Source organism: Esox lucius, chromosome 24, assembly GCF_011004845.1.
Source record: "Esox lucius isolate fEsoLuc1 chromosome 24, fEsoLuc1.pri, whole genome shotgun sequence".
Lineage (NCBI taxonomy): Eukaryota > Metazoa > Chordata > Actinopteri > Esociformes > Esocidae > Esox > Esox lucius.
Window position 1 is genome coordinate 16,720,382 of NC_047592.1, and position 24,981 is coordinate 16,745,362.

Here is a 24,981-nt window from a genome sequence, read left to right on the forward strand (position 1 = left end):
ATAAATTCACTTAGCACAAATTGCAAATCATGGGGAAAAGAAGGGCGAAGACCTCCCTGAGGTTTAAGCTAGGCTAAGCGGCTAACTCTCTGTGTGTATTATCTAACATATGCTGTTTTATCCTTGTTGTCAACAATATGTTGGAACTTGAAAAAAGAGAAACACGTATGTCTACCCGGCTTTGTAGATATGCCACAACCAGGAGTTGAACTCCTGTCAGTAGCCCTTCTGATGTCCATGATGGTGTGCGTGTGGGTGTGTGTATGGGTGTGTGTGCGTGCATGCATGTGTGAGTGCACGTGTGTTTGTGAGACACATGCAAGCTGGAGTCTACAGTCAAACCAGGACTCATGGGGTCGTTTGCTTCCTCCAAACCCACATTGTAAATATTTGCTTTCTTCAGAATCGTCTGGGTCAGATTCCAGGAGGAAGAAGCCTTGAGGTACACATAAATCCGATTCTTGAATAAAAATGCCATAAAGAAGAAAAAAAGTTAGCAAACTTGGATATGCTGGAAAGGATAGGGAATTCCTAAAGGATAGGGAAAAGCTAAAGGATAGGGAAAATTCCTAAAGGATAGGGAAAAGCAAAAGGATAGGGAATTCCTAAAATATAGGGAAAAGCTAAAGGATAGGGAATTCCTAAAGGATAGGGAAAAGCTAAAGGATAGGGAAAATTCCTAAAGGATAGGGAAAAGCAAAAGGATAGGGAATTCCTAAAAGATAGGGAAAAGCTAAAGGATAGGGAATTCCTAAAGGATAAGGAAAAGCTAAAGGATAGGGAATTCCTAAAGGATAGGGAAAAGCAAAAGGATAGGGAATTCCTAAAGGATAGGGAAAAGCAAAAGGATAGGGAATTCCTAAAGGATAGGTAAAAGCAAAAAGATAGGGAATTCCTAAAGGATAGGGAAAAGCTAAATGTTGCAATTGATCTTTGTTTTCCTCCTCTTTCTCTTCATCCTCCTCTACTCCCCTTTAGGTTGCCGTGTGTTTATTACAATTTAAACTCTGAGAGCGAGCAGGACAAGTGTTTTGTATGGAACCTGAGAAATGCAAAAGAAACAGTAACACTCCATTTATTACTAGGCTCTCTCTTCTCTCCCCACACTAGTCTGGTGTCAGCCCGGTGAGACAGACAGGGAAGGACAGACAGACAGAAAGACAGACAGGCAGACAGGCTGGGCCCTGTTACATATAGAATAGCCATCTTTAATATTGATGCGCTCCTGTCCTGAGCTAAAGATGGACTAGCTTGGGATCAGACCTGTTTTGTGCATGACATCAAGTAGAAAAAGTACAAAACAGGTCTAGATTTTCCAGGCTAGCGATAGTCATGGAGTTGGTTGGAAATGGAAAGTCACAAAGATTGGGGACGGAGCTATGGTCAGTGGAGAGAGAATTACTAACTTCAGCTCATTGATTTAGGCTGTTCATGAGCCAAGCATAATGTGATGGAAATGCTCAAACTTGTCCTCTGTACTTTTGATGTTCTGATCTGTAGAAAAAAAAAAAGATCTTGGCAAACAGTAATAGCTTTGAGTTAACGTAAACCAAATGTTTGGTTCTTGACTAATAAATTTGATTTAGATTTTCAGCAATTTCCCTGATCCCAGATAAGTTGGAAGAAAATGGGGTCACACATAAATGTTTTGGTTTGAACTAAGTATAGTAATGTACAGTTCTTCCTACTACAACCTGTTGATTAAATAACAGCCTGCATAAGAGCTATAAGATGAAGCATTAGAACATGCATTTACAATGTCAGACCAATGTTACATACAAACACACTGGTCCAACTTCTCCAGCGGTGTGTGCTGGTGCCTCTGCTAATGCAAACACATTCATATAGGATCTCTTTCAACTACAGCCTGCACCCAATGACTACACACCAACAACCAAAAATAAAATAGACTTCTAAAAGTTGCTCAACAACGGTCTTGAGCACTCGTCCAGAACATTCTTTTGGCAGGCTCCTCTGGCGAATGCATGACATTGTCTGAGGAGATTTAGCGGTTGGAGGGTCAAATACGGGGTCGCCTCTCTCTCGGAAATTGGTAAGAAGGGGATTTAGAAGTTCTGATTTGTGTTTTTGTTGTTGTTGATGATGGGTGAGGAGGAGAATCACAGGCTGTTTCCTTAATAGTGTGCAACATCTGGGCTGGTCCACATTGCTCTGGATATATGGGGAGGGAATATGCTGACGTTTGGTGTGCGACCCTCTGTTGTTTTTGGATGGAGCCAGTGTCTTTCCCTCGTACCCAATGGACAGGCAGACAGATGCACTCTCAGCATCACTAACACGTACCTCTCATATGATTCACAGTCAACTGAATCACCCTTGACTCTCAGCAACAGTAGCATATACGTTTTATGTGATTTACAGTCCACTGAATCACCTTGGAATCTCAGAAGCACCAGCATACACCATTCACACGATTCACAATCCACTGAATCTCCTTTGACTCTAAGCACCGCTAGCTTGCACCTCTCATGTATTTCGCAATCCACTGACTCACCTTTGACTCTTACAATGTACCTCTTGCCTGTAATAGACGCACAGTGGTCTATAAAAGTTGAATTTATGACTTTTTGAGGGAGGGATTTGCTTTGTAGGTCAAGCACACAGTGAAATCCCATTAAACAAATGTGGTCGTAAACACACTGTGTGTGCGTGAGTGTGTGTGTATCTCTGGAGGGGGGCTTGAGAAATGAGCAGTCGTGAAACTGCCTGTATTGTCAGGCACAACTGTTCTGCATCATTAACAGTCCTCCATCCATAATCCATCTCCCTATCTATATATCTATATCAAAACATCATCCATCCACTTTCTATATCTTTCTATCTGTAATCTATCTATCTAGATTATCTATCTATCCATCATCCATCCATCATCCATTTTATCTTAATTTATCTAAATGATCAACGAAGAAAACCAATGAACTACTGCTTCTTGTAATCGCGTAATTCTATTCGGTCAGTTTCTTACTACTTAATCTGTGTACTAGAAAATACATGGGTTATAATTTATAGGCTTTGGGGTTTCCCAGGGGCCTACTGTATGAGGGCACAGTGAGAACACATGCAGACCGCAACAGACATTGTAAACGCACACGCTCGCACACGCACGCACACGCACGCACGGGAGATACACACTAGAAACCCTAAATTAAAACGCACACACCTAGACACGTTCTCAGTGGTCGGCATCCAACATGGCAGTTAAACGCCCTTTCTGACTCTTTATTTACCCTCGCTGTGCACCAGGGCCTCAGCCTCTCACCCACCTCCTCCCCTCCCTCCCCCTCTCTCGGTTTAGGTGTTGTCTTAGTGTCAGGCTGTTTTCTGGTCTGTCCATGGTTATTTCCTTGAGGGAGGGGTGATGGTGAGGGGACACACTTTCCACCAGAGGCCCGAGGGCAAGGGCCAGGATGGGGGGGGGGGGCAGGAAGTCAGTAGCTACACTCTGGAACTCTGGAGCACGGGGCTGTTTTCTTTCTTTCTCTCTCCCTCTTGGTTCTTCTCAGTTATAGCTCTGTCCACCCCTCAGTACACCCTCCACGGAACCTCTGACCCCCGCCCCCTCTCCCAACCCCTTTCCACGCCCCTTCCACCCCTGTCAAGGCCTTGCCTGTTCCTGACACACCGGAGTCTCTCTGCGTCCCCGGTCTTCACACAGGAATGTTCCACAGGGGACGGAGTGTGCCTGCGTGCGCGCGCATTAACCTGAACGGGTTTCTGTATGTTGCCGCGTGTGTGTGGGTTGTGTGGGAGTTCGGTCCTATGCTGTAGGTTTCCCTGTCCTGTCCCTGGAGGTTTCCCTGTCCTGTCCCTGGAGGTTTCCCTGTCCTGTCCCTGTAGGTTTCCCTGTCCTGTCCCTGGAGGTTTCCCTGTCCTGTCCCTGTAGGTTTCCCTGTCCTGTCCCTGGAGGTTTCCCTGTCCTGTCCCTGGAGGTTTCCCTGTCCTGTCCCTGGAGGTTTCCCTGTCCTGTCCCTGGAGGTTTCCCTGTCCTGTCCCAGGAGGTTTCCCTGTCCTGTCCCTGGAGGTTTCCCTGTCCTGTCCCTGGAGGTTTCCCTGTCCTGTCCCTGGAGGTTTCCCTGTCCTGTCCCTGGAGGTTTCCCTGTCCTGTCCCTGGAGGTTTCCCTGTCCTGTCCCTGGAGGTTTCCCTGTCCTGTCCCTGGAGGTTTGTTTCGTGCTCGGGCTGTCTGAGGTATGGAGGCCTTCTGCTGCTGTCAGCAGAGACCTCTAGACTCCCAGGAACAACCTTCCACAGGCCACTGGGAACCGGTAGTGTGTGTGTGTTCCCAAGATCCTCTTCAAACAGCCTTCAACTATCTTCACCCTGCAATGAGTTATGGCGACACCAACTGACGAACAGGACGAGATTGACGGGAACTGTTATCAAAGGAAACGTTGTCATTTGTGGAATCCTAACTGTAGATTATGGTCTGTAAACGCATGATTAATCACCACATGTTCCAGAACACAGCCACGTTTGATGTCGTCCTGACCCTTTGCCCAGCCCATCATGGCGGACAGGAACAACCTGTGTTGTGGCAGTTGTTTGGTGGTTGCCGTGCTCTGCTCTCCCCTCCCATTACACCGATTTGGCTTCCAGGAATCAGGAAGCATATAGAGCGCCTCCCAAATCCCACCCTATCCCCATAGAGCGGTCTGGTCCGAAGAAGTGCACTGTATAGGGGCCAGCGGGACATTTGGGACTCAAGCGTAACGTGCAAGACAGGACAGCTCCGGCCGGCCTTGAAGGTCCACCAGAGGTACGTAGCAATTTGGGTGAATGCAGATTGCTACGGGGATGAGACGCAGAAAGCTGCTAAATAAGGATCGAAAAGACTGGCGCTTGATTGACAGCTCCCATGTAATCCAGGGAGGGTTTTTTCCAGGGGTTTTCGTCCCCAGGTTGATGCTTTGGTTCCGGCCAGATGAGCCATAGAAACCCCCCCCACCCCCCCCACCCATGGAAGGTCACACTGGTTACGGTCTATGACGGGGGCTTTGTGTGTGTGTGTCTGAGAGTATGTATGCATGTGCGTTTGTGCGTGTGTGTGTGTGTGTGTGTATAGATCATTGCATTGACCTTTTGACTTACGGAACCAGTCAAACTTTGTCCAAACTTTTGTTGGATACTGTATGTCCCTAGTAGTAGTGTTTGTTACTAAAACTTCACTCGTCCTCAGAATCCATTGACCTTCTGTTTGTAATGGCCTAGGGAAAAAAATGCCAAGTAAAAAACTCTATATGTTGCTTCCTAGGGTTGTTCAGTGGTCTAAGCTGCAGACTCCATTGCTCATTTTACAGAAAACATTATTTCCACACAATCCTGTCCATTAAAAAATGCCAGGAAAATATATAGCTCTAAACATGTACAGTAAATATTGTCATTTAGATGAAGTGCCTTTGTTTTACGGTCTTTCGTTTTTTTACTGGTTAGTTGTTTGCGGTCTTAATCGTGCAATGTGAAGTCATGTTAAGAATAGAAATTGGCCTTACATGAGAAGGTTGTTTTCTAAAAAGGCTGGGACGTAAAACCCTTCCGATGGAATCAAAACGAGAGTCCAGAAGCGGTGTGGCTGCAGTCCACAATGAGAATAAGAGACTGTTCAGATTGAAGTTGAACTTTCTCTGTCTCAACGGTCTGTCTTAGAAGAGAACAGACATGGCATGAAGTTTTGGTTTTAGCGTTCCGTATGAAAGTGTACGTTGTTTTGGATTAACTCAGAGGAATACAAGTCAAGGCATGATTTAGTGTCTAGATTTCAGTAGTAATTAAATGTATTCCAGCAAAGTAACTCATTTCTAATTCATCCTATAGTTAGAGACCCGTTAAAGAGAAAAAATACATTACACTTTCTATTTATCAGGCCACGACAGCTATCACACCGACCTTATGTCTCTTACCCCTTTAGCTAGTCTTCCCACCCGGTCTACAATATTGCACCAGGATAACACAAGTCTCTCTTGCGGAGTTGCGCCATACAATGAAACGTATTGGAAAACTCCTCCCTTTTTGGGAAACAGGAAGTCTAACCACAGACTTCATACCTGTACTGGCGCCGATCATGGCAGGAGCGGGAGGAGACCTGTTGGAGACTATTTATCACCAGATGCCTCTTCACTCCCTAGTCTTCCTCTCATAACACCCTCTCATTACCCCTGAGTGTCATCAGGATTACAAAAGTGCAATACATATCAGGCTTAAGATGTTTCCATTTAACATTTCTAGACTTGAAAAGACATCTTCTAGCTATGGCAATTTTCAGAGAACAAAGAAATCGGCAGCAATTTGTACAGTATGTTCCCCAGTTGCTTGCCACATGCCAAGAGACACACTTACAGTTTATGGGATACTGCTGATGGGCTTTTTCGCTGAGCTGGGAATTTGTTGCACTCAGCGAATCTCTCTCTGAAATGGAAAGTATCCTCTCCGTTTGGGGACCAAGATGTGCAGAAGTATTGTTCTGGATTCACTTTCAGGATTTCTTTGGCTTCATTAGAGACATCTTTGGCTCTTATGGATGGTTCAGGAGCCAATCTAAATTACTTTCTTCATCCTTTTATGAGCAGGTTTTTTGTCTGGCGAATTTGTCTGTTAATTTCAAGGTGATGGACGGAGTCTTCTGGAAGTCTCCCAAACATTTCATATTCATATTTGTTATGTAAAACATATACCTTTTCCAATGTCTCTGTGGATATTACTGAAGCGTTGAAACTGTTGGATGAGATGTTAAAGCAAAACTCACAAACTCACAAAAATCACTGGCAGAATATCCAACACACTCAAAGTGGATCAGTCAGCTTTTACCGTCTCCTATTCGGCTCGATCCACTATGTGTGTTTTATTTCAGCCTTCAGAGAGAGAAACAATACATCAAGATACTGCACATAGTTGAAGGAAGGCTACAATGGGGACTCTTGTGAGGGCTGTATATACAACTCATATATTTGCAATGGTACTGTAGATGCCATTGCAGACCTACATCCGATATGTTTTAAAGCGTTCACGATAAGCACATACACACCACTGACCAGACCATAGTGAAATAACAATGTATCTAAAATGGACTGAAACAAAGCACAAGGAACAAGAGCCCGACAAAATACACTTTAACCGGGCAGTTCATAAGATGGGCTCAGAATATTATGGAAATCCACCAGAAAGCAATCAGCATGAAATCCTTCCTTTCCCGACCATTGCATATCATCAGAATGAAGGTGTTAGTGTGGCTGTATGAAACATAAGCAACGTAAAAGGATTTGATTATGATTGCAGATCTAGAAGGAAAAAACATTGGAATCCATCCAAACCAAAACATAAAGAAGCAGACAATCAAGGTTTCCAAGTTCTCTACTGGGAAACCTTAAAAGAATACAAACAGATTTTCAGAACAAAAAACCCCCAACAAATACATAAACTTGAACTAAAGTAATGCATTGATTAAAACCACTTTGGGAAAATAGGCTATTCCAGATGGTGACCTATGGAGGAATCACCTTTAGGTGCAATGTAAATACTCAAATATACTCTGTGAAACAATTAATCCGGAACAAAATATCAAACGGAAAAACAAACTCGTCAATATTCCATTGAAAACAACTCGAACCCTCTGGAACGGATTTTGATGAAACTGATGAAGAAGTGTTGGAATAAATACAGGCCTTGCAACCAAAAATGTCTTGTTGTACTGATGGGGCGGTGTGACGCCATTGCATTCTGTTATTAATTACTGTAGCTCTTCATGTTTCGGTGTGTTTGCTATCGTAAGTCTACCATATGCAGACCTGGTTTTCAAAAACAGGCTATGTGAACACTGGCCTAAAAAGTTGAAGAAACAGGGCAGCACTACTTAATACCCTATATAAATGTGTATCCACAATAGAGACATATTTCCCAGATATCATACAGACCCACAAAGAACTGATAAACTCCCAAATCAGTTGGGTGAAACATGAGCTTTCACAGCAGCAAGATTTGTGACACTTTCAACACGAAACAAAGGGCAACCAGTGGAGCACAAACAACGCTGTACACAAACAAAATATTTATCTGTTTATTCATTTGTATGTGTGATGTTTACTGGAATTGAGAGACCAGAAGAGGCAGAAACAGAGAGAGAAAAAAACAGAGGGAGAGAGACAGACAGAAAGACAGGAAGAGACATAAACTTTAATTGCTTTCTTCCAGCACTCCAGAGTTTCCGGACAGAGTGGGTTTAAGGCTCGTCAGCCAGCTCGTCTCCCAGTCAATCGGGATCCAGCCTTACATATCAATCATATCTGTCCTCGCCTTCTCCGTCTGGGCTTCATCTGCCCACTGCTGGGTCATACTGCAAAACACTGTTCGGCCTGCAAAAAAGAGTTATTGGCTGCCACCTGTCCTCCAGAAAGATCTTGCGATGTGAGTCTGACACTATGGTCCTAACCGTGTGTGGTCTTTTATCGGACGCTTCTATACAGAACAATTAACGGTGGCAATTGTATTCATTTACATACTGGCCCCACATGGGAATTTAATTCCATGGTTGCAAGCACCTTTCCCGGTCAACTGAGTTAAGCGAGAGGCAATATGACCAAAGAGTCTTGACCTGTGACAGCCAGCTTCCTGCCCCAGTGGAGGTGGTGGGTATTGGTCCCACACTGGATTAATCACTTGGACATGGAAATCGCTCTCTTCATGGGATATAAAGGCCAGAAGAAGCTTCACTCCATTGCTCATGCTCTTCTCCATGAGCAACGATTCTCATCAATCTTCTCCAGCCTCAAATCCGTTTCCTGTCAGTTCATGGTAAATCTGAGCACTATTCATGAATGGTTGTACATCAAATCTCACTGGAACTCTTCAAGGATATTCCCAAAGTTCTCTTTCCAACACCATCTTTCATTTTGGCATTTCAGATCACCTTTCTCTCTTTCTTCCTCTCCATCTCTCCTTCTATCCTCTCCCTCTCTCCTTCTATCCTCCCCCTCTCTCCTTCTATCCTCTCCATCTCTCCTTCTATCCTCTCCCTCTCTCTCGCTCCCAGTGAACAGTGTGAGCGGTATTGAGAGCCAGGCCTAGGGTCGGTGAACTCTCTCCCCGTGGAGCGATTCCCTGTCTCGGAGTTGCAGTGCTGATCTCAGATCAGGCCCTACTGTTTTTCTGGTTAGAATCCAAAAGGCCAAACTGATCCTGAATCAGCTCCTACATTGAGACGCTGTATGAATATGAGCACTAGTCTCTTAGTAACTCCAGTGTCCACCTGAGCCAGCCAGCCCAGACCAAGTTTCCAGTCGTGGAATTAAAATGAAACTTTAATACAGTATTTCCACTGTTTCAAGTGAAATAATATTCACATATAAATAACTGGACTTCCTGTAAACTTTAAATTGAGGCTGTAAAAGGGGTTCCAGGTGCCTTAAAGTGAGAATGAGTAGAACATGTTTTGACGTTTACCTCAATGTTCTTGTGCCTGCTTGTTTATTCAAGGCCTCTCTGACTACCAACTTCAAAGGAGATAGTGAATATTGTACTTCACTATCACACACACACACACACACAGAGACTAATGTAAGGAGATTAGTTAGTTACCCCCTTCACTCCATATATGACCAGTCTGTTTTTGATGTAGGGGCTGTTCCAGGCTGATGGGTAAGAGGGTGTTTAATGGCAGTTGGCTGAGCCTGGTCTATTCGGTTGGTTACTGAGTGTGTGTTGGCCTGGAGGATCTATTCCCGAGGCGATGCCTGGCCCCTGTTAAGCACTAGGGCATGAGAGAGATAGAGTCTGCAGCTCTTGGCCATCTCGACAGTAACACAACACTGGAAATTCACACCTCCAGCTGAGCGTTGGGGAGTAAATTACTTCTGAACACTGATTAGTCAAGATTAACATTAGGTATCCTCCGTGCCTTAACACGTCCCTGCCTTCACCCCTATATGGTCAGGAGTCTAGACAAGCTAGGGAGTTGGTCTCCCTACATAAGACTGTGGACTGTATTATAACATGTGATTGATACATTCATGCCGTGTGCCAAAAGGCTGACTGGTGCTGACTGAGTATATAAAGTGAGCTTACAAGGAATTGAAGAAAACTGTTTTTGACCCTTCTGACATTCTGTACAGATAGCTGGTCAAAACCACTGGGCTTAAACACAAGAGAGTGATTGAGACGGCTGTCATATTCTTAGAGGATGAGTTAGAGCCTGCATTAGGTGGAGGAATGTTTGGAACAAGCTTGGCTAGCTCGACAACCGGATTCTTCCCTGACTTGGCTGATAGGGATCTCGTTATTCTAACACAAAGCAGAACTGTCAAGACAATGGGAATGTAATGCAGTTCAGTCATTTGGTCATGGGATCGTTTTAGCAACTGCAGCATACATGTTCTACTGTTAGTACTCAGTCCTTAACCATTGTGTTACTGTTAATCTAGTTCCATAGCAGAAAAGATGTGATTGGTTGACTCTGTGAAGAGGGGAAGATCTACCTTCAAAATAGAAAAGAAGTGATTGGTTGACTCAAAATGAGGGGTAGATCTACCTCCAGAATAGAAAAGTTATGATTTGTTAACTCAAAGATGACGGGCAGATCTACCTCCAAAATAGAAAAGATGTGATTGGTTGACTCAATGATTTGGGGCAGGTCTACCACCAAAACAAATTTTCATTCTGTGTCCTTCCTCTGAATAGTAAGGTTAAATCTCATTACTAAAATGAGAATATTCACCTGATAAAATATGGCAGAAAAAAATGACTAAGCACCTGCTTCTATCACATGACAAATTCCTTTTCCTGGAATTTTCCTGGGTTTTCTGTGTTGAGCTCATGTTCCATCCTGTGCCCTCTTTACAGCATGTCCACCTGGGACCTACAAACCAGAGGCCACCCCTGGAGGCCTGGGAACTTGTCTGCCCTGCCCTGACCAACACCACACCTCCCCGCCTGGCAGCACCTCCCCCAGTGACTGTGTCTGCAAGCAGGGCTTCAAGGCCCAAGGAAAGACCTGCGAAGGTATGTGCATCCAGACTGTCGTTGCTACATGTAGAACGTGTTAGTAATGTAGCGGACGGACGGTCTTATGCGTGGAGGCTATAGCTGGAGGAACATGATCGTTTCTGGAGGCATGAAGTAGTGCAACTGTAGGGTTGTTAGCAAACTTACTGTGAATAGATGTGTTTTACACTTCTTTGACAGTCAGTGGCACTCCCTTAACGAGGCATATGGAACATGCATGGCCACACACCTTGAGTGACACCTTCAAAACAACCCAACACTAGGTATTATGATCGATCGTCCAGTAGGCTTTCATCAGTGTGCCTGGCACCAGGGGACCATACATTGCCAGCCTTTCTTTATTGGTACTGCGATTATGTCCCCTGTCATTCCCAAAGTAAATTCCTGCTTTTGATGGAGAGAAATCATTACTTCGCCCCACTCTTACCTTGACGATACATTGAGCAATTGAAGGTTTTTGGGTTCATAGTACAGGAGATGTGTACATTTGCAGTCTACATTTTAATGACTTACTGCAAAATGTAACACTCTTCTTATACACCAGATTGATTTACATGAATTATTGATTGGATGTACAGTACCAGACAGAGTTTGGACACACCCATTAACTTGAAACCCACACCAAATAATTCATCCTCACAAAGCAAAATTATGATAAATTACCTAGGATATTTATATTTATTTATGTGACAATATTGAAAAGTGTTTGACCCTGTGCGCTTACCTATACAGCTGCTGATCAGTAATCTTTGCAAACCTCTATGAGGTCTTGAAGATTCAGATAGATGCAGACCTGCTTTTGCCTACCCTGGGGGGGTAAATTAGGATCTGTCTTTTTTGTGAGGCATGTGCACGGCAAACTGTGCGTTTGTTGATTTGCTTCGCTTCAATCTACAGTACGTCTGTCAATACGCTGGGTGTATCACTCCTATACTGGTCAAACATTATCCTACCTCTCTCATCCACTTTCTGTCTCCCCTTCCCTCTGTCATCCCCTTCCCTCTCTCATCCCCAGCGGTGTACTGTCCACAGCTGTCTCCTCCCGACAACGGTTTCTTCATCCAGAACGTGTGTAATAACCAGTTCAATACGGCCTGCGGCGTGCGATGCCTGCCTGGACACGATCTACAGGGCAGTGGCATCAGACTGTGCCTGCCAGACGGGACGTGGTCGGGCTCCCCGCCCAGTTGCAGAGGTGAGAGGGGGTGGAACACTAACACACACGCTCCTAGGGAATCACAGTATCTACCATTGACTCATCTGGTCTGCTTACCTAAATCGCTCCGACCCCGGTATTTCTTAAATAGTCTCTCTCAATGCATTTTTTTCTTTAAACATTCTCTCACATCCCGTGTAGTTCGTCTGACATTGTGGTAGCAGCCATCGTATAATGTATAACCATATTACCACTATTCCTGGTTATAACCCTGCACAGACACACAGACATGCAGAAACTATTGAATGTAGTGGGTACGAGGCTTGTTAAGTTGAAACATGATGTGTGATGTCAGCTGGTAATGTCTGGCTGGTGGGACCCTGTTTTCACTGTAGACTGCAATCCTGTGTGTTTGGATTGAATTATGGGTAAACATTTACTTGCAGCATTACAACACCCACAGCCGCAGAAAGGGAGTGTATCTGTGGTTAGTGTATCTGTGGTTAGTGTGTGTGTGTGCGCGCACTGGCACTCTTGCATCCGTGCATTACAACCCGGTTGCCTGCATGTACATGTATATGCATGTCTCTGTCTGTCTGTCTGCCTCTCCATCCGCATGTCAGTCTGTGTCTATCTGTCTGTCTGTCTGTATCTGTCTGTCTCTCTATCTCTCTGTCAATCTGTCTGTCTCTATCTGTCTGCCTGTCAGTCTGTCTCTCCATCTGCCTGTCAGTCTGTCTCTATCTGTCTGTCTGTATCTGTCTCTCTGTCTGCCTCTCCATCTGCCTGTCAGTCTGTCTGTCTCACTTTCTCTCTCTCTTTTTGTCAGTCTCTTTCTCTGTTTGTCCATGTCTATGTCTGTCTCCCTATCTGTCTCGATCTGTCTCTCTATATGTCTGGCTGTCTCTCTCTCTGTCGGTCTGTCTGTCTCTCCCTCTCTTTCGCTCTCTCTCTCTGTCAGTCCCTTTCTCTGTTTGTCCTGTCTATGTATCTGTCTGTCTCTCTATCTCTGTCTGTCAATCTGTCTCTCTGTCTGTCTGTCTGTCTCTCTCTCTCTTTGTCAGTCCCTTTCTGTTTGTCCATGTCTATGTCTGTCTGTCTCTCTGTCTGTCCTTCTCTCTCTGCCTGTCTTTCTGCCTGTCTGTGTATAGGTTCCAGTGTTGGACCTCCCAGCCAGCTCAGCCCTCAGGGAGAGGGTCTCCTAACAGCCTGTCTATCAGTGGTGATGAAAACAAACACCCTAAACACACTCTGCTAGACCTCAGTCTAACCAGCAGCAGGCCTGCAGGATCATGGCTTTATTAAGGGATTTAGCAGGGGAGCAACTGATAGGTCCTAGGAAATATTTAGCTAATGTTTTAGACACATGCAGCATTCTTCATGAGGAAGGAATGGAGCCTACTCTTTGTATATTTTTCTCTGACTCTCTGTAGAGAAATAAGGAAATATGAAGTAAACATTACACATACAAACTTTTCAAAAGAATAAAAGCATTTCCGATGTAATTTTATTGGCTATGTACAGTGCTGAGACAATGTGCAGAGAGTGTCCCTCCTCTTCCTCTCCTCTCCTCTTCCTCCACCTCTCTACTGTTGTATGGTATTAGTTCAACCAGATCTTTTCGTTGCTATTAGATGCTGATCTGCCATAAGTCCTCTTCTGTTTTTCTCTGTGTCTGTGTGCCACAGTGCGCTCCTGTCCTGCCCTCTCCCCGCCTCAGAACGGACGTGTTAACTGCAGTGAAGGTGGCGCCCCCTTCAGGGCGGAGTGTGAGGTGCGGTGTGCCGAGGGTTATAGGCTGGTGGGAGACAGCAGGCTCAGCTGTCAGGCCGACTCCCAGTGGAGCGGGATCCAACCACGGTGTGTGGGTAAGCCTGCAGGACCTCCACTACCTACTGCCTAACCACACCCCCGAAATGTCCCAAGCCCTCCACCCACTGTCTCACTGTACCCCTCTGAATACCCCACACACTACTCACTTCCTCACCAGCATCCCCCGCTCTGAGTTTGTGGTGTCTGCGTTCTGAATCCTCCATTTTTCATCGGACAAGGATTTATTAGGCGAAGGGTCGGAGGAAAATGGATGTGCCGGGATGTTGGCGTACAGCACTTTAAACACAGACGCACACAGTGGTTAAACATATGGTGTGGATTTGCTTGTAGTCCCACTACACCACCCTAGAGAAAGATATATCTGCTTTCTCATTACAAAAAAGCCACCGCGTCTGACATGCCTGACGCATGCATGCGAGCACACGAGCACCCACCCACACGCACACGCGCACCCACCCACCCACACGCGCGCACACACACACACACACGCACACCACCACAGATCAGGCGCACAAACACACAGAAAAGGCAGAACAGAAGTTCTGTTATAACCCACAAATCTCAGATCCTCAGCGTTGGCCTTCTGATGAGTTACTGTCTCTCACTCTCTCACTCTCTCACTCTGTCTCTCACTTTTCTCTCACTCCCACTCTCCTTTCTCTCATTGTCTTTCCCTTTTACTCCCTCTCTCTTCCTCTGCCCCCCCCCCGACTTTCTCTCGCCATATTTCTTTCATCCCTTTTCACCCTTTCTCTGTGAACCTTTCTCTAGCTACGATATGGCTCCCTCTGTTTAGCTATTTAAAACCTACAGACATTCATAACTAAATTATTGGTGTCGACTCTAGTCTATGACAGATGGAGTTCTGAAGAAGTTACGCTGCCTTTTTGTGTTCTTCTGATTGTCTTTATTATTGCTCTTAATAACATTACATTTCCCAGTGGTACTTTCCTACTCTGGTTGCTGATTCCATGGCTTCAAATGCTGTTTTCTTTAACCTCCCTAAAGTGCTAGGAAAGGCTTGGTCTGGAAATGGAGGACTTTTCTATTAGTTCAGTTGCCACAAGAAAGCTCCTTCAGGCCCACCCAAGTATTACAAATAGTTTTCAATACCAGTTTAGCCCATGTCCAGCTTTTACGTTTTTGTGTTTGTTTGTTCACCAGTGTAATGTGATCACTGTGGCTTCGCTAGAGGGGGCTGAAGATATGTGTTTTTAATGTGATCCCCACCTCCACCTCCACATGGCTTGCAGCATTTCTCTCCTCTCCCCTCGGACAAGGGCGAGAGAGCGTGAGATAGAGATAGTGGAGGAGCATGAGAGAGGAGAGAGGGAGAGAGAGGGGGGAGGAGTAGAAAGAGAGAAGTAGTGAGAGAGGGAGATAGGGAGGGAGAAAGAGAGAGAGAAAACGAGGAGAGAGAGGAGAGAGAATTGGAGAGAGAAAGAGGGAGAGGCAGAGGGAGATGAGGGAGATGGGGAGGGATCCAGTGACTGTTCTGGGTGAAAGCCACTCTCAAGCCCTATATCCAAGAATGCACAAAACCCTTACACTGGAATAGCTACGCGGCCTTCAATTCATTTCCAAAGACATCTTTGTTGCTTTAGTGCTGAAACTTATTTACTGGTCCCCAACATTGGTTCATTGCACGGAGACTCTGCGAGCCTTCTTCAAACGCCAAAGACTGGATCTTTGTAAGGTCAGAACAGAGGAAACATGTTGATGTGCTCCGAGCGTGTTCTCCCCCTTTCCCTCCCTGTCTCAGTTAGAGCGAGGTCCTAACCAGAAGGATGGCTGTCTCGTTGGGACGGGGTTTGGTTCCGACCTGATTGATTTATTAAACCTCTTCATCTGTTGATGATAAAGTGGGAATTTTGGTGTGTGTGCGTCTCTCTCTCTCCCCTCTCCTCAGAGTTGCGCTGTACCCCAGTGGTGACGACGCCAAACGTCCTGCTGTCGCCCCCTGCCTGTGGACAGAGGGAAGTGAGGCCTGGCATGCTATGCCGCCTTGGCTGTCGCCGCGGTTACCGTCTACAGGGAGACCAGGAGGCGCGCTGTCTCTCCTCTGGGGATTGGAGTGCCGATGTTTACAAGGCCACCTGCACAGGTAACAACAAACCAGGAAAGCTTGTGCTTTTAAAGATGTATGCGCTTGCCTGCGCCTATGTGTTTGTTGCGTGCATGTACACGCATTGGGAGGGTTCTCCACGTGCCCCTTCTACACTGTCCGTGCATTTCTTTCCAAGTGAATGGAGCTGACGGTTTGGTAGTCCTAAACATGAGCCGTACCACAGCAGAACCCATTCCTATGTTTCAGGGTTGGAGAGAACATCACTTTAATTACACACAGCTTCCCCAGATGGTACGCAGGTGAAGCAGGTGGCCGTAGAATGAGCTCTGTATATCCATCCCCCCCACCCACACGCAGACATATATACACACAGGTTTTACTATCAAGGTGAGGAGCAGCAATTTAGTACCATTAAAAACAATCCCTAAACCTAACCCTTAACCCTAAACCTAATCCTTAATGCCTAAACATAACGCTAACTCAAATTCTAAGCCTAATCCTAAACTTAAGTCAGATAAACCTTAAAGTGAAGACCGGTCAAATGTCCTCATCATTTAGTTGTTTTACTATCATGGTGAGGACTGTGTACACGCACAGAAATACATACACTATATCCAGTAGAAAGCAGACTTATTAAGTGAGGTGCTGGCATTACGATGAGGAAAGCATGTCATGAAGATAAAAGGAAAAAAGGCAAAAGAAGGATAATAAAGAAGAAATAGAGAAGCAAGAGAATAGAATCATAAGAGAAGCCAAGAGAAAAGAACAGAAAACATTGAACAAAAGAGTAGAGAGATAAATGTTGACCCTTTTTACAGCCTCTCTTTCATAATACCTATTACACTAACACTGAACTATTTCTCCCCCAATAGAAGGAGGGGCCCTGGCTGTTCAGATCAAAACGCTCTGTTAATTATTGAATTGTCTCACTTAGTCGGTCTTGTCCAGCTGTGAACTTCCTTATGACAGATGAGTCCAGGTCTGCCCAGAACTCATTGACCTACCTGGCTTAGCACAAGTTCAAAAACACAGATTGAAGTCATGACCGTCTGTGCAGAACTGGTGCTCAGTATGAGGCTTTGTAGTGTCGCTGGTAAGAACGATTGGTTAACGGTAATGATTTCTGTATCTAAGACATGTATTTCATAATGTCTTCGAGGGTTGGTGTTGGCGTAATGGATGGACAGAGATAGCGGCCTCTTTAGTAGTTTCACGTCACACGATGGTGATAATAATAGATGGACCCGTTATTGGCTTTAAAGTCGGTGTGTCAGACGACAGTGTGATTAAGAACAGAGGGAGCTCCGACGGGTCGTGTTAGAGGGATCGGAGGTTATGCGTGACATCAAAGGTACTCCCTTAGTGATAACAAGAAGCCCCGGCCCGGCCACGTGCGGTGATGTTTGATGTACTGTAAGAGGCAGAGGAATGGAAGTCTCTCCGGCTGGCTTAGTTAGAGGCCAGCAAATCTTGTTGAGGAGTTGAATGTGACTCCTGTTCGATTCACCTGGCTGGAATTGAGCATTGATTGTTTACATCCTGAGGTGATTTCTGTTCATCCAGTCCAACCATTAGGATTCAGGGGACTAAGTGTTGTTCGTGGGTTTTTTTCCTGACCTCAACCATCCAGACTTTGAGCCCCCGTGGATCCAGTGCCCCAGAGATGTGGTGGCAGAGACAGATGAGCGGCATGGCACTGCCAACATCAGCTGGAACGTGCCCACCGCTACTGACAACTCTGGGGAGGAGGTAAGGGGAGGCTCTCATTTCTTTCTCCCCCAGTGCAGTTAGTGTGTGTACCCATCAACCACCTCAAGGAGCAAACAGTAGCAAAGTGAAAAGGAAGAATGAATACTTTACAGTGATGCTTCTCAATCATGGGTACTAGGACCTCTTTGGTACCTCACCTATTCACAAGAAAAAGACAAATGAAACCAAAGGCTTACTGTTAAAAGGCACCTTAAGGGGTACTATAACATAATCCGTTAACTAAAAGATAATCTGCTTTTGAGGATTCATTCTTTAAGATTTGATTAGATATAATATTCATAGCAGTCTTTTCTGTCCTCTGCATGTGTGGTAAGTGTCATTCTGACCTCTGACCCCGTAACCTCAGCCCTCTATCTCAGTATTATTTTGACCTCTGCCTGTGCCCTCTAGGTCCTGGTCCAGGTGAAGCCTGTGTACAGCCCTCCTCAACTGTTTCCTATCGGAGAGGAGCGGATCACCTATGTCACCACAGACCGTGCTGGGAACCAGGCTAACTGCACCTTCACTGTTACTGTCATAGGTGAGGTTGTAGCATGACTACACCACAACCAACTTGCAAACCCATCACAAGTGAATCATAATCACAAGAGTGCTTCATGACCACATGACAACCTCATCCCAACCTTATGTCAACCTCTTCACAATCATATCACAGCTAACTCCCAACCACCTAACAACAACATCATAACCAATTCATAACCGCTTAACACCCATTTCAAAATGTTATTACCACCACATCACAACCACACGACCACCAATTCACAACCAACTATCAAAACTGCATCGCAACAATACAAACGTGAACAGTCTGACTGCTACTGTATCAGGGCTCTTCCTGGGTTTCTCCTTACCAGACCACTCCAGGCCCCAGATATAGCCAGTACAACTGTGTTCATACAGTAGCTTTCAACCAGAGTTTTTCCTGCCCAGGTCATGTTTTCAGAAAATACTTGTAGTATTTCCTATTTCCGATGAGTCAGTGGGTTAGAAGTCTGGTACTTCCGGAGTTGCTGGTTTGATCCCGGCATGGGCCACCACATACAGTGGTAATAGTTCATGCACGTTTACTGTAAGTGGCTTAGGATAAAAGCGTCTGGCTAAATAACTGGTCACAGGTGTCAGGCAAACTCAAGTGTGCCAAGTGTAAACCATAAGGGTCTCCAGTGGTCCCCGCTTGATCCTGTCAGTGCTCAAGGGAAAAAGGCCCTGTGGTAGCCATGAACATTTCCATATGTTATAATGAAGGAATGCCGGGGCTTGTTATTAGACACACATGTTTAACTGGTGCCCTTTAAAACATGGTATACTGTACCACTAAGACTAAGAACGTAAGGTGTCTTTTACACTGGTAACCATATTTAGGATTATTAGGAATGCTGGTACGCTTCTAGTGTTTTATATGTCAATTATATTATATCATAGGGCCTTTATCTTTGGGATAGTGCATACTTGGTTGTCAACCATTCTGATGAACTTAACAACAGAGACGGTGTTCCTTCCTAGATACGGAGCCCCCTGTGATTGACAAGTGCAGGTCGCCGCCCAGTTTACAGGCCACAGACACGCAGACGGCCGTCGTCTGGGAGGTGCCGCAGTTTTCCGACAATTCAGGTATGCAATATTCCAGACTGCACCTCTTCCGCTCTCTCTCCCTCTCTTTCTCTCTCTCCCTCTCTCTCTCTCCCTCGTTCTGGGGGACTAATGGTAACAGGGTCTTTTCTGTCGTGTGACTGGAAAAAGGAGACATACAGATGGTGGAAAATTATTGCGAAGTGTGTGTGTGTCTCTGTGTGTGTGACAGACAAATGCAGACAGAGAAGGTGTGGTATAATTAAGCAATAACGCACGCTGGGTTGTGGTATACGGCCAGTATGAGATGACTAAGAGCTGCTGTTAGGCACGATGCATTGTAGAGTACCTAGATAAAGAACTTAATTGTGGCACATTAGTTACCAATGTGATAAAATAAAAAGTAAAAGTTTGTCATAGCCTGGTTATATGGCCTCATATACAACATCTTCCTATATCAGCACTAAGGGTTTACAACTTAGAAAAAGGCATGAGAGGGTGTGATATATGTCCAATATACCACAGATAAGGGTGATTCTAATACACAGGCCAGTTAAAATCCTGAATCCTGACGGGTTAAAAGCTGTGGTATATATGATATCATATACTGGCTCTTCATTGTTCCACTGTAAATTACCCTTAAAGTTCCATCATAATTTCTGTATTCACAAGGGGATTGTGCTGGTACCCTTTTATTGGTCCTGTAGCTGATTCAATTACTGTGAGTTACTGCCATGGTGTTACAGAATGATGATAATATACTGGACCTCTCTCGCTGGTTGACCCACAGACAGACAGACAGACAGCCTCTAACAGCAGCCCTGGTGACAGATTCATGACCAAAACCTTCTGCAGCTCTTCAGATCACTGGTCTGACATGAACTGAGACTGACAGCCAGACAGAAGGACGGACAGAAAGACACACACACACGCGCACAAAACCCCGCCTTCCCACGCACGCCCGCACCCACGCATGCCTTCCTGCCCAGGTTCACACACGATATGCCATCAACATCAACAAACAGAAATAGCCACTGTGGTTGTTAACCGAGGTGGCGCAATGACGTCACGGCAACGTCGATTCAACGTCAACAGCTTTTGTTTTTCCATCAGGCCCACGTCCCTCCCCACACACGCACACACACACACACACGCACACACCCTGATTCCTGGTGCTGCCCAGGTTATTTTTAGCAGTAGACTGGCTGGGCTGGGGAGACATGGCCAGGAGACCGCTCAGCCAGACATGTGTCAGCCTCACTGGAATGGGAATAGAATAGGACAGCTTGATCATCCCCTCTCTCTCCTCTCTTTCTCTCCCTCCCCTCTTCATCTGTCTCTATCGCTCCTCAGTTTCTCTCATTCCTCTCTCTCTCCCCTCTCTTTCTCTCTCTAACCTATCCATCCATCTATCACGACAGTAGCAATTACTCCCGGGCGGACTAAAGGATGATTATCATTACTTTGGTGCCGTGTGATGTCCAGAGAGACCAACGGTTTTCATGTCAACACGTCCTGCTTTAATGTAACTTGACTCATCGGGAGTAAGGTGAAGTTTCCTCTAGGTACTGGTCTTGGGGCCTTCTGGCATTTTCCCCAGACATGTTATTTAAGATGATGGGGGGCTGACCCTAAATCTGTACCTGGCTGGAAACTTCACAGTAAGTGGAAGCCCAACGCTGCCCTCTGGCTGCCTTTTACTGAAGTGTGATTCACTTTAATTATTTGGGGAAAATGCCCCATTGTCTACAGGGAAGAGTAACCCACTTGATTGTGGGATTCAACTAATAGTTTTAATCACTTAATCCAGCAAATTTTAAGTACATTGTTTGCAGTTTGCTACTGCTTTAATTGCAGAGGAAGTGTCCTTTTTAAAGTAGGATTTCTTTCTCCTGCACACAATGAAAGGTTTAGTCACTGTTGCCATGTTACCGTGTCGCTCCCAGGTGGCCGTCTGAGTGTTTCCAGCTCCCACACGCCTGGCTCTTTGTTCCCTGTGGGGGAGACGGTGGTGAGCTACACGGCTACGGACCAGGCAGGCAATCACCGCACGTGCCACATCACCATCACTGTCCAGGGTAACAGGAGGAGGAGTTACCAGAGTTTACCAACCTTTACTAATTTACCAACATTTACTACAGTTAACAAGAACGTGTTTGTATACTAAAGTCTATAATCATTTCTTGGGGTTTACCACTGTTGACCAGAGTTCACCAGAGTTTTCTAGCTCAACTACTAGCTTAACATTATCGTATTCTCTTCTTCTGCTTTATTTAGTCTTTGAACAGTTGTTTATAAGGTGCAAGTAATTATTCAGAAATATTTTCCAGAATATTTTTTTGTTTTATTGGAGAGGAAAGTGGGTAGAAAAGATATGAGGAATTTTCTGAAAGAGCAGTGGAAAGGTTCAAACCTACGACTGCAGTCCATGTGCACCAGAGGCAGCAGTTTAGTCTACTGAACCACCCCGAGAGTCCCATTCACTCATTTCCTTTTCACTTTCCTTCTTCCTACTTGCACCACATTACCCATGTTACCCTGTGTGCCTCTCGTCTCCCAGGGTCTACGTGCGAGGAGCCGTTTGTGCCGCTAAACGGGGAGTTCTCCTGCTCCGAGGAGGTGGGCGGTGTCAACTGTACTCTGAAATGTAAAGAGGGCTACAGCTTCAGCCACCAGTCGGTCCACAGCTACTTCTGCGCTAACAACGGGGTGTGGGACCCGCCCCCCTCCCCCCACAGACCTGACTGCTCCTGTGAGTGACCAGCCTCCTAAATGGTCCCCTTCTGTCCGTTTAGTGGACTACTTTCTCACGTCCCCCATTCACCCTATTATCTTACAGTTAATAAGAACAAGCGTAAATGTTTTTGCGATTTTGATTTGGTGTTTCTGCGCGTGTCCTCCTCTCCTTCCCAGTGAACCGTATTGCCAACAACGGGTTTAAGCCATTCGAGATGCTTTTCAAAGCCTCTCGCTGTGATGACTTGGACCTGGTCAAGTCTTTCACTGGGGAGTTCAGCACCAAACTCGGAGACATGGTGAGAACACTGGAGCACACAAACAGACCCAGACGCCCACTCGCACGCGGTATGTGGTTAAACTCTTTCTCAACTGTATCTAAAGCTCCCGACCATCTGCAGTGGCGATGATGTGGCCTGTAAGTTAGAGATGAAGTCTCAAGGACACTGTCTGGAGTACAACTATGACTACGACAATGGATTTGCCATCGGTAAGACCTGTGTATTTATACCACTTCAATAGAATTGGTTTGACCGCTGCCCCTAAGTCCTTCTGACTTCACTGGTCACTGAAGGAATGTGGGACTGGACAGAAATCCAACCAATAACCCAGTAAGGACTCTTTCTCACGTCCCTTCTCTCTCCTTTCTGCCTGCACTCTCCCAGGTGCAGGAGGTTGGGGCAGTAACTGGGGACCCCAGCGTGGTCAGGACTACGCCTACTTCGACACAGGGTTTGCCACAGACCGTCAGCGCGCCCCTACACAGCAGGTCAGGACGGGAACACCCCGACTGCGCGCAAAGAGACACCGCAAGATCAACGGTCCCACCAGAGACCAGAAGATACAGATCTTCTTCAATATCACAGGTAGTCGGGGGGGGGAACTTACCCCGTCAACATAATATAACCCGTCCAGTTCAGGTCACTGAAAGGACACTGTGTTAAGTGCAGTTATGCAGTTTAACATAATATATATGGACCTATTTTATCAATCCTGCACATAGTATCATTCTTTAATAAACAGTGACAAGAATGTAAGAAGGCTATTTTCCTCAAGGGTCTGAATTGTTTAGTGTGAATATAGTGGCTGATTAGAAATTGAGCATTAGTAATTGTTTTTGGTTGTAGTTGTGGTTCGAGTCACGTCTTTTGAGCTGTGTCCATTCTCCCAGCAAGCATCCCGCTGCCCTCGTCAAGGAACGATTCGGTGGAGGTAGCCAATCAGAAGCGTCTGCTCCGGACCCTAGAGCAGCTGACCAATCGGCTGAAGCGGACGCTGGCCAAGCAGCCTCTGTCGTCCTATCACGTGTCATCAGAAATGATCGTCGTGGCAGACCCCAAGTCCCTGGAAAGCAAGAGGGCCTCCCTGTTCTGTCGACCCGGTTCTGTCCTGAAGGGAAGGATGTGTGGTGGGTGGTTTTAAGACAGAACCTGGAACAGTCTGTTCAGTGTGTTCTCCGGGTTCACAGGGATACCAATAAAGGGATGGATGGATGAATGGGTGGGTGGGTTGGTGGATGTTGGGATGGTAGGATGAATGGGTGGATGGGTGGGTTGGTGGATGTGGGGATGGTAAGATGAATGGGTGGGTTGGTGGATGTGGGGATGGTAGGATGGATGGGTGGATGTGGGAATGCTAGGGTGGATGGATTTGTGGATGGGTGGATGTGGGGATGGTAGGATGGATGGGTGGGTTGGTGGGTGGATGGGTGGGTGGATGTGGGGATGGTAGGATGGATGGGTGGGTTGGTGGATGTGGGGATGGTAGGATGGATGGATGGGTGGGTTGGTGGATGTGGGGATGGTAGGATGGGTGGGTTGCTGGATGTGGGGATGGTAGGATGGATGGGTGGGTTGGTGGATGTGGGGATGGTAGGATGGATGGATGGGTGGGTTGGTGGATGTGGGGATGGTAGGATGGGTGGGTTGCTGGATGTGGGGATGGTAAGATGGATGGATGGATGGGTGGATGTGGGGATGGTAGGATGGATGGATGGGTGGGTTGGTGGGTGGATGTGGGGATGGTAGGATGGGTGGGTGGGTTGGTGGATGTGGGGATGGTAGGATGGATGGATGGGTGGGTTGGTGGATGTGAGGATGGTAGGATGGATGGGTTGATGGGTGGATGGATGGGTGGGTTGGTGGATGTGGGGATGGTAGGATGGATGGATGGGTGGGTTGCTGGATGTGGGGATGGTAGGATGGATAAATGGGTGGGTTGTTGGATGTGGGGATGGTAGGATGGATGGATGGGTGGGTTGGTGGATGTGGGGATGGTAGGATGGATGGGTGGGTTGATGGGGGGATGGATGGGTGGGTTGGTGGATGTGGGGATGGTAGGATGGATGGGTGGTGTGGGGATGGTAGGGTGGATGGATTTGTGGCTGGGTGGATGGTAGGATGGATAGGTATGTGGGGTGGATGGTTGGGTGAGTGGGTGTGTTGATGGGTGGTAGGATAAATGGTAGGATGGGTGGTCAAGCCTGGCCTTACAGTGTCCATGTGTGTTGTGTGGTCCAGTCCAGTGTCCAGTGGGGACCTACTACTCCCTGGAGTATGCGGAGTGTGAGAGCTGCTGGCTGGGCTCCTATCAGGACCAGGAGGGTCAGATGGAGTGTAAGACCTGTCCTGAGGGATCGTCCACAGCCTACCTCCACGCTCGCGGCCTGGACGAGTGCAAAGGTAAAACACCGGGACGATGGGTTCAGGTGGACACGCGTAGATTGGCAGTACTGTTTTTAAAGCTGGGGGGTTTCTTTTTGGACCGTGTGTCCTCAGCACAAAAACCCTGGTGGCGGGGGTGGAACAGAAATCACTTTCATTCTTCATGAACTCGATACCAGCA

At 46.3% G+C, this 24,981-nt stretch overlaps 1 protein-coding gene across 6 annotated transcripts in view; it reads left to right on the forward strand.

Annotated features, from left to right (window-relative positions):
• The window catches only part of svep1 (sushi, von Willebrand factor type A, EGF and pentraxin domain containing 1), an 88,934-nt gene that overhangs the window by 33,594 nt on the left and 30,359 nt on the right, over positions 1-24,981 (forward strand). For 5 of the 6 annotated variants that reach the window (XM_029117415.2, XM_029117417.2, XM_029117416.2 and 2 more), the window contains exons 4-17: positions 10,844-11,002; positions 12,021-12,200; positions 13,850-14,029; positions 15,904-16,098; positions 17,693-17,811; positions 18,223-18,352; positions 19,336-19,443; positions 21,348-21,479; positions 21,962-22,153; positions 22,315-22,436; positions 22,522-22,627; positions 22,803-23,003; positions 23,309-23,545; positions 24,657-24,818. In XM_029117415.2, the coding sequence (XP_028973248.2) occupies positions 10,844-11,002; positions 12,021-12,200; positions 13,850-14,029; positions 15,904-16,098; positions 17,693-17,811; positions 18,223-18,352; positions 19,336-19,443; positions 21,348-21,479; positions 21,962-22,153; positions 22,315-22,436; positions 22,522-22,627; positions 22,803-23,003; positions 23,309-23,545; positions 24,657-24,818 (2,223 nt within the window). The remainder of the gene's footprint in view (positions 1-10,843; positions 11,003-12,020; positions 12,201-13,849; positions 14,030-15,903; positions 16,099-17,692; positions 17,812-18,222; positions 18,353-19,335; positions 19,444-21,347; positions 21,480-21,961; positions 22,154-22,314; positions 22,437-22,521; positions 22,628-22,802; positions 23,004-23,308; positions 23,546-24,656; positions 24,819-24,981) is intronic. The other variant, XM_029117419.2, reaches the window with a different exon arrangement.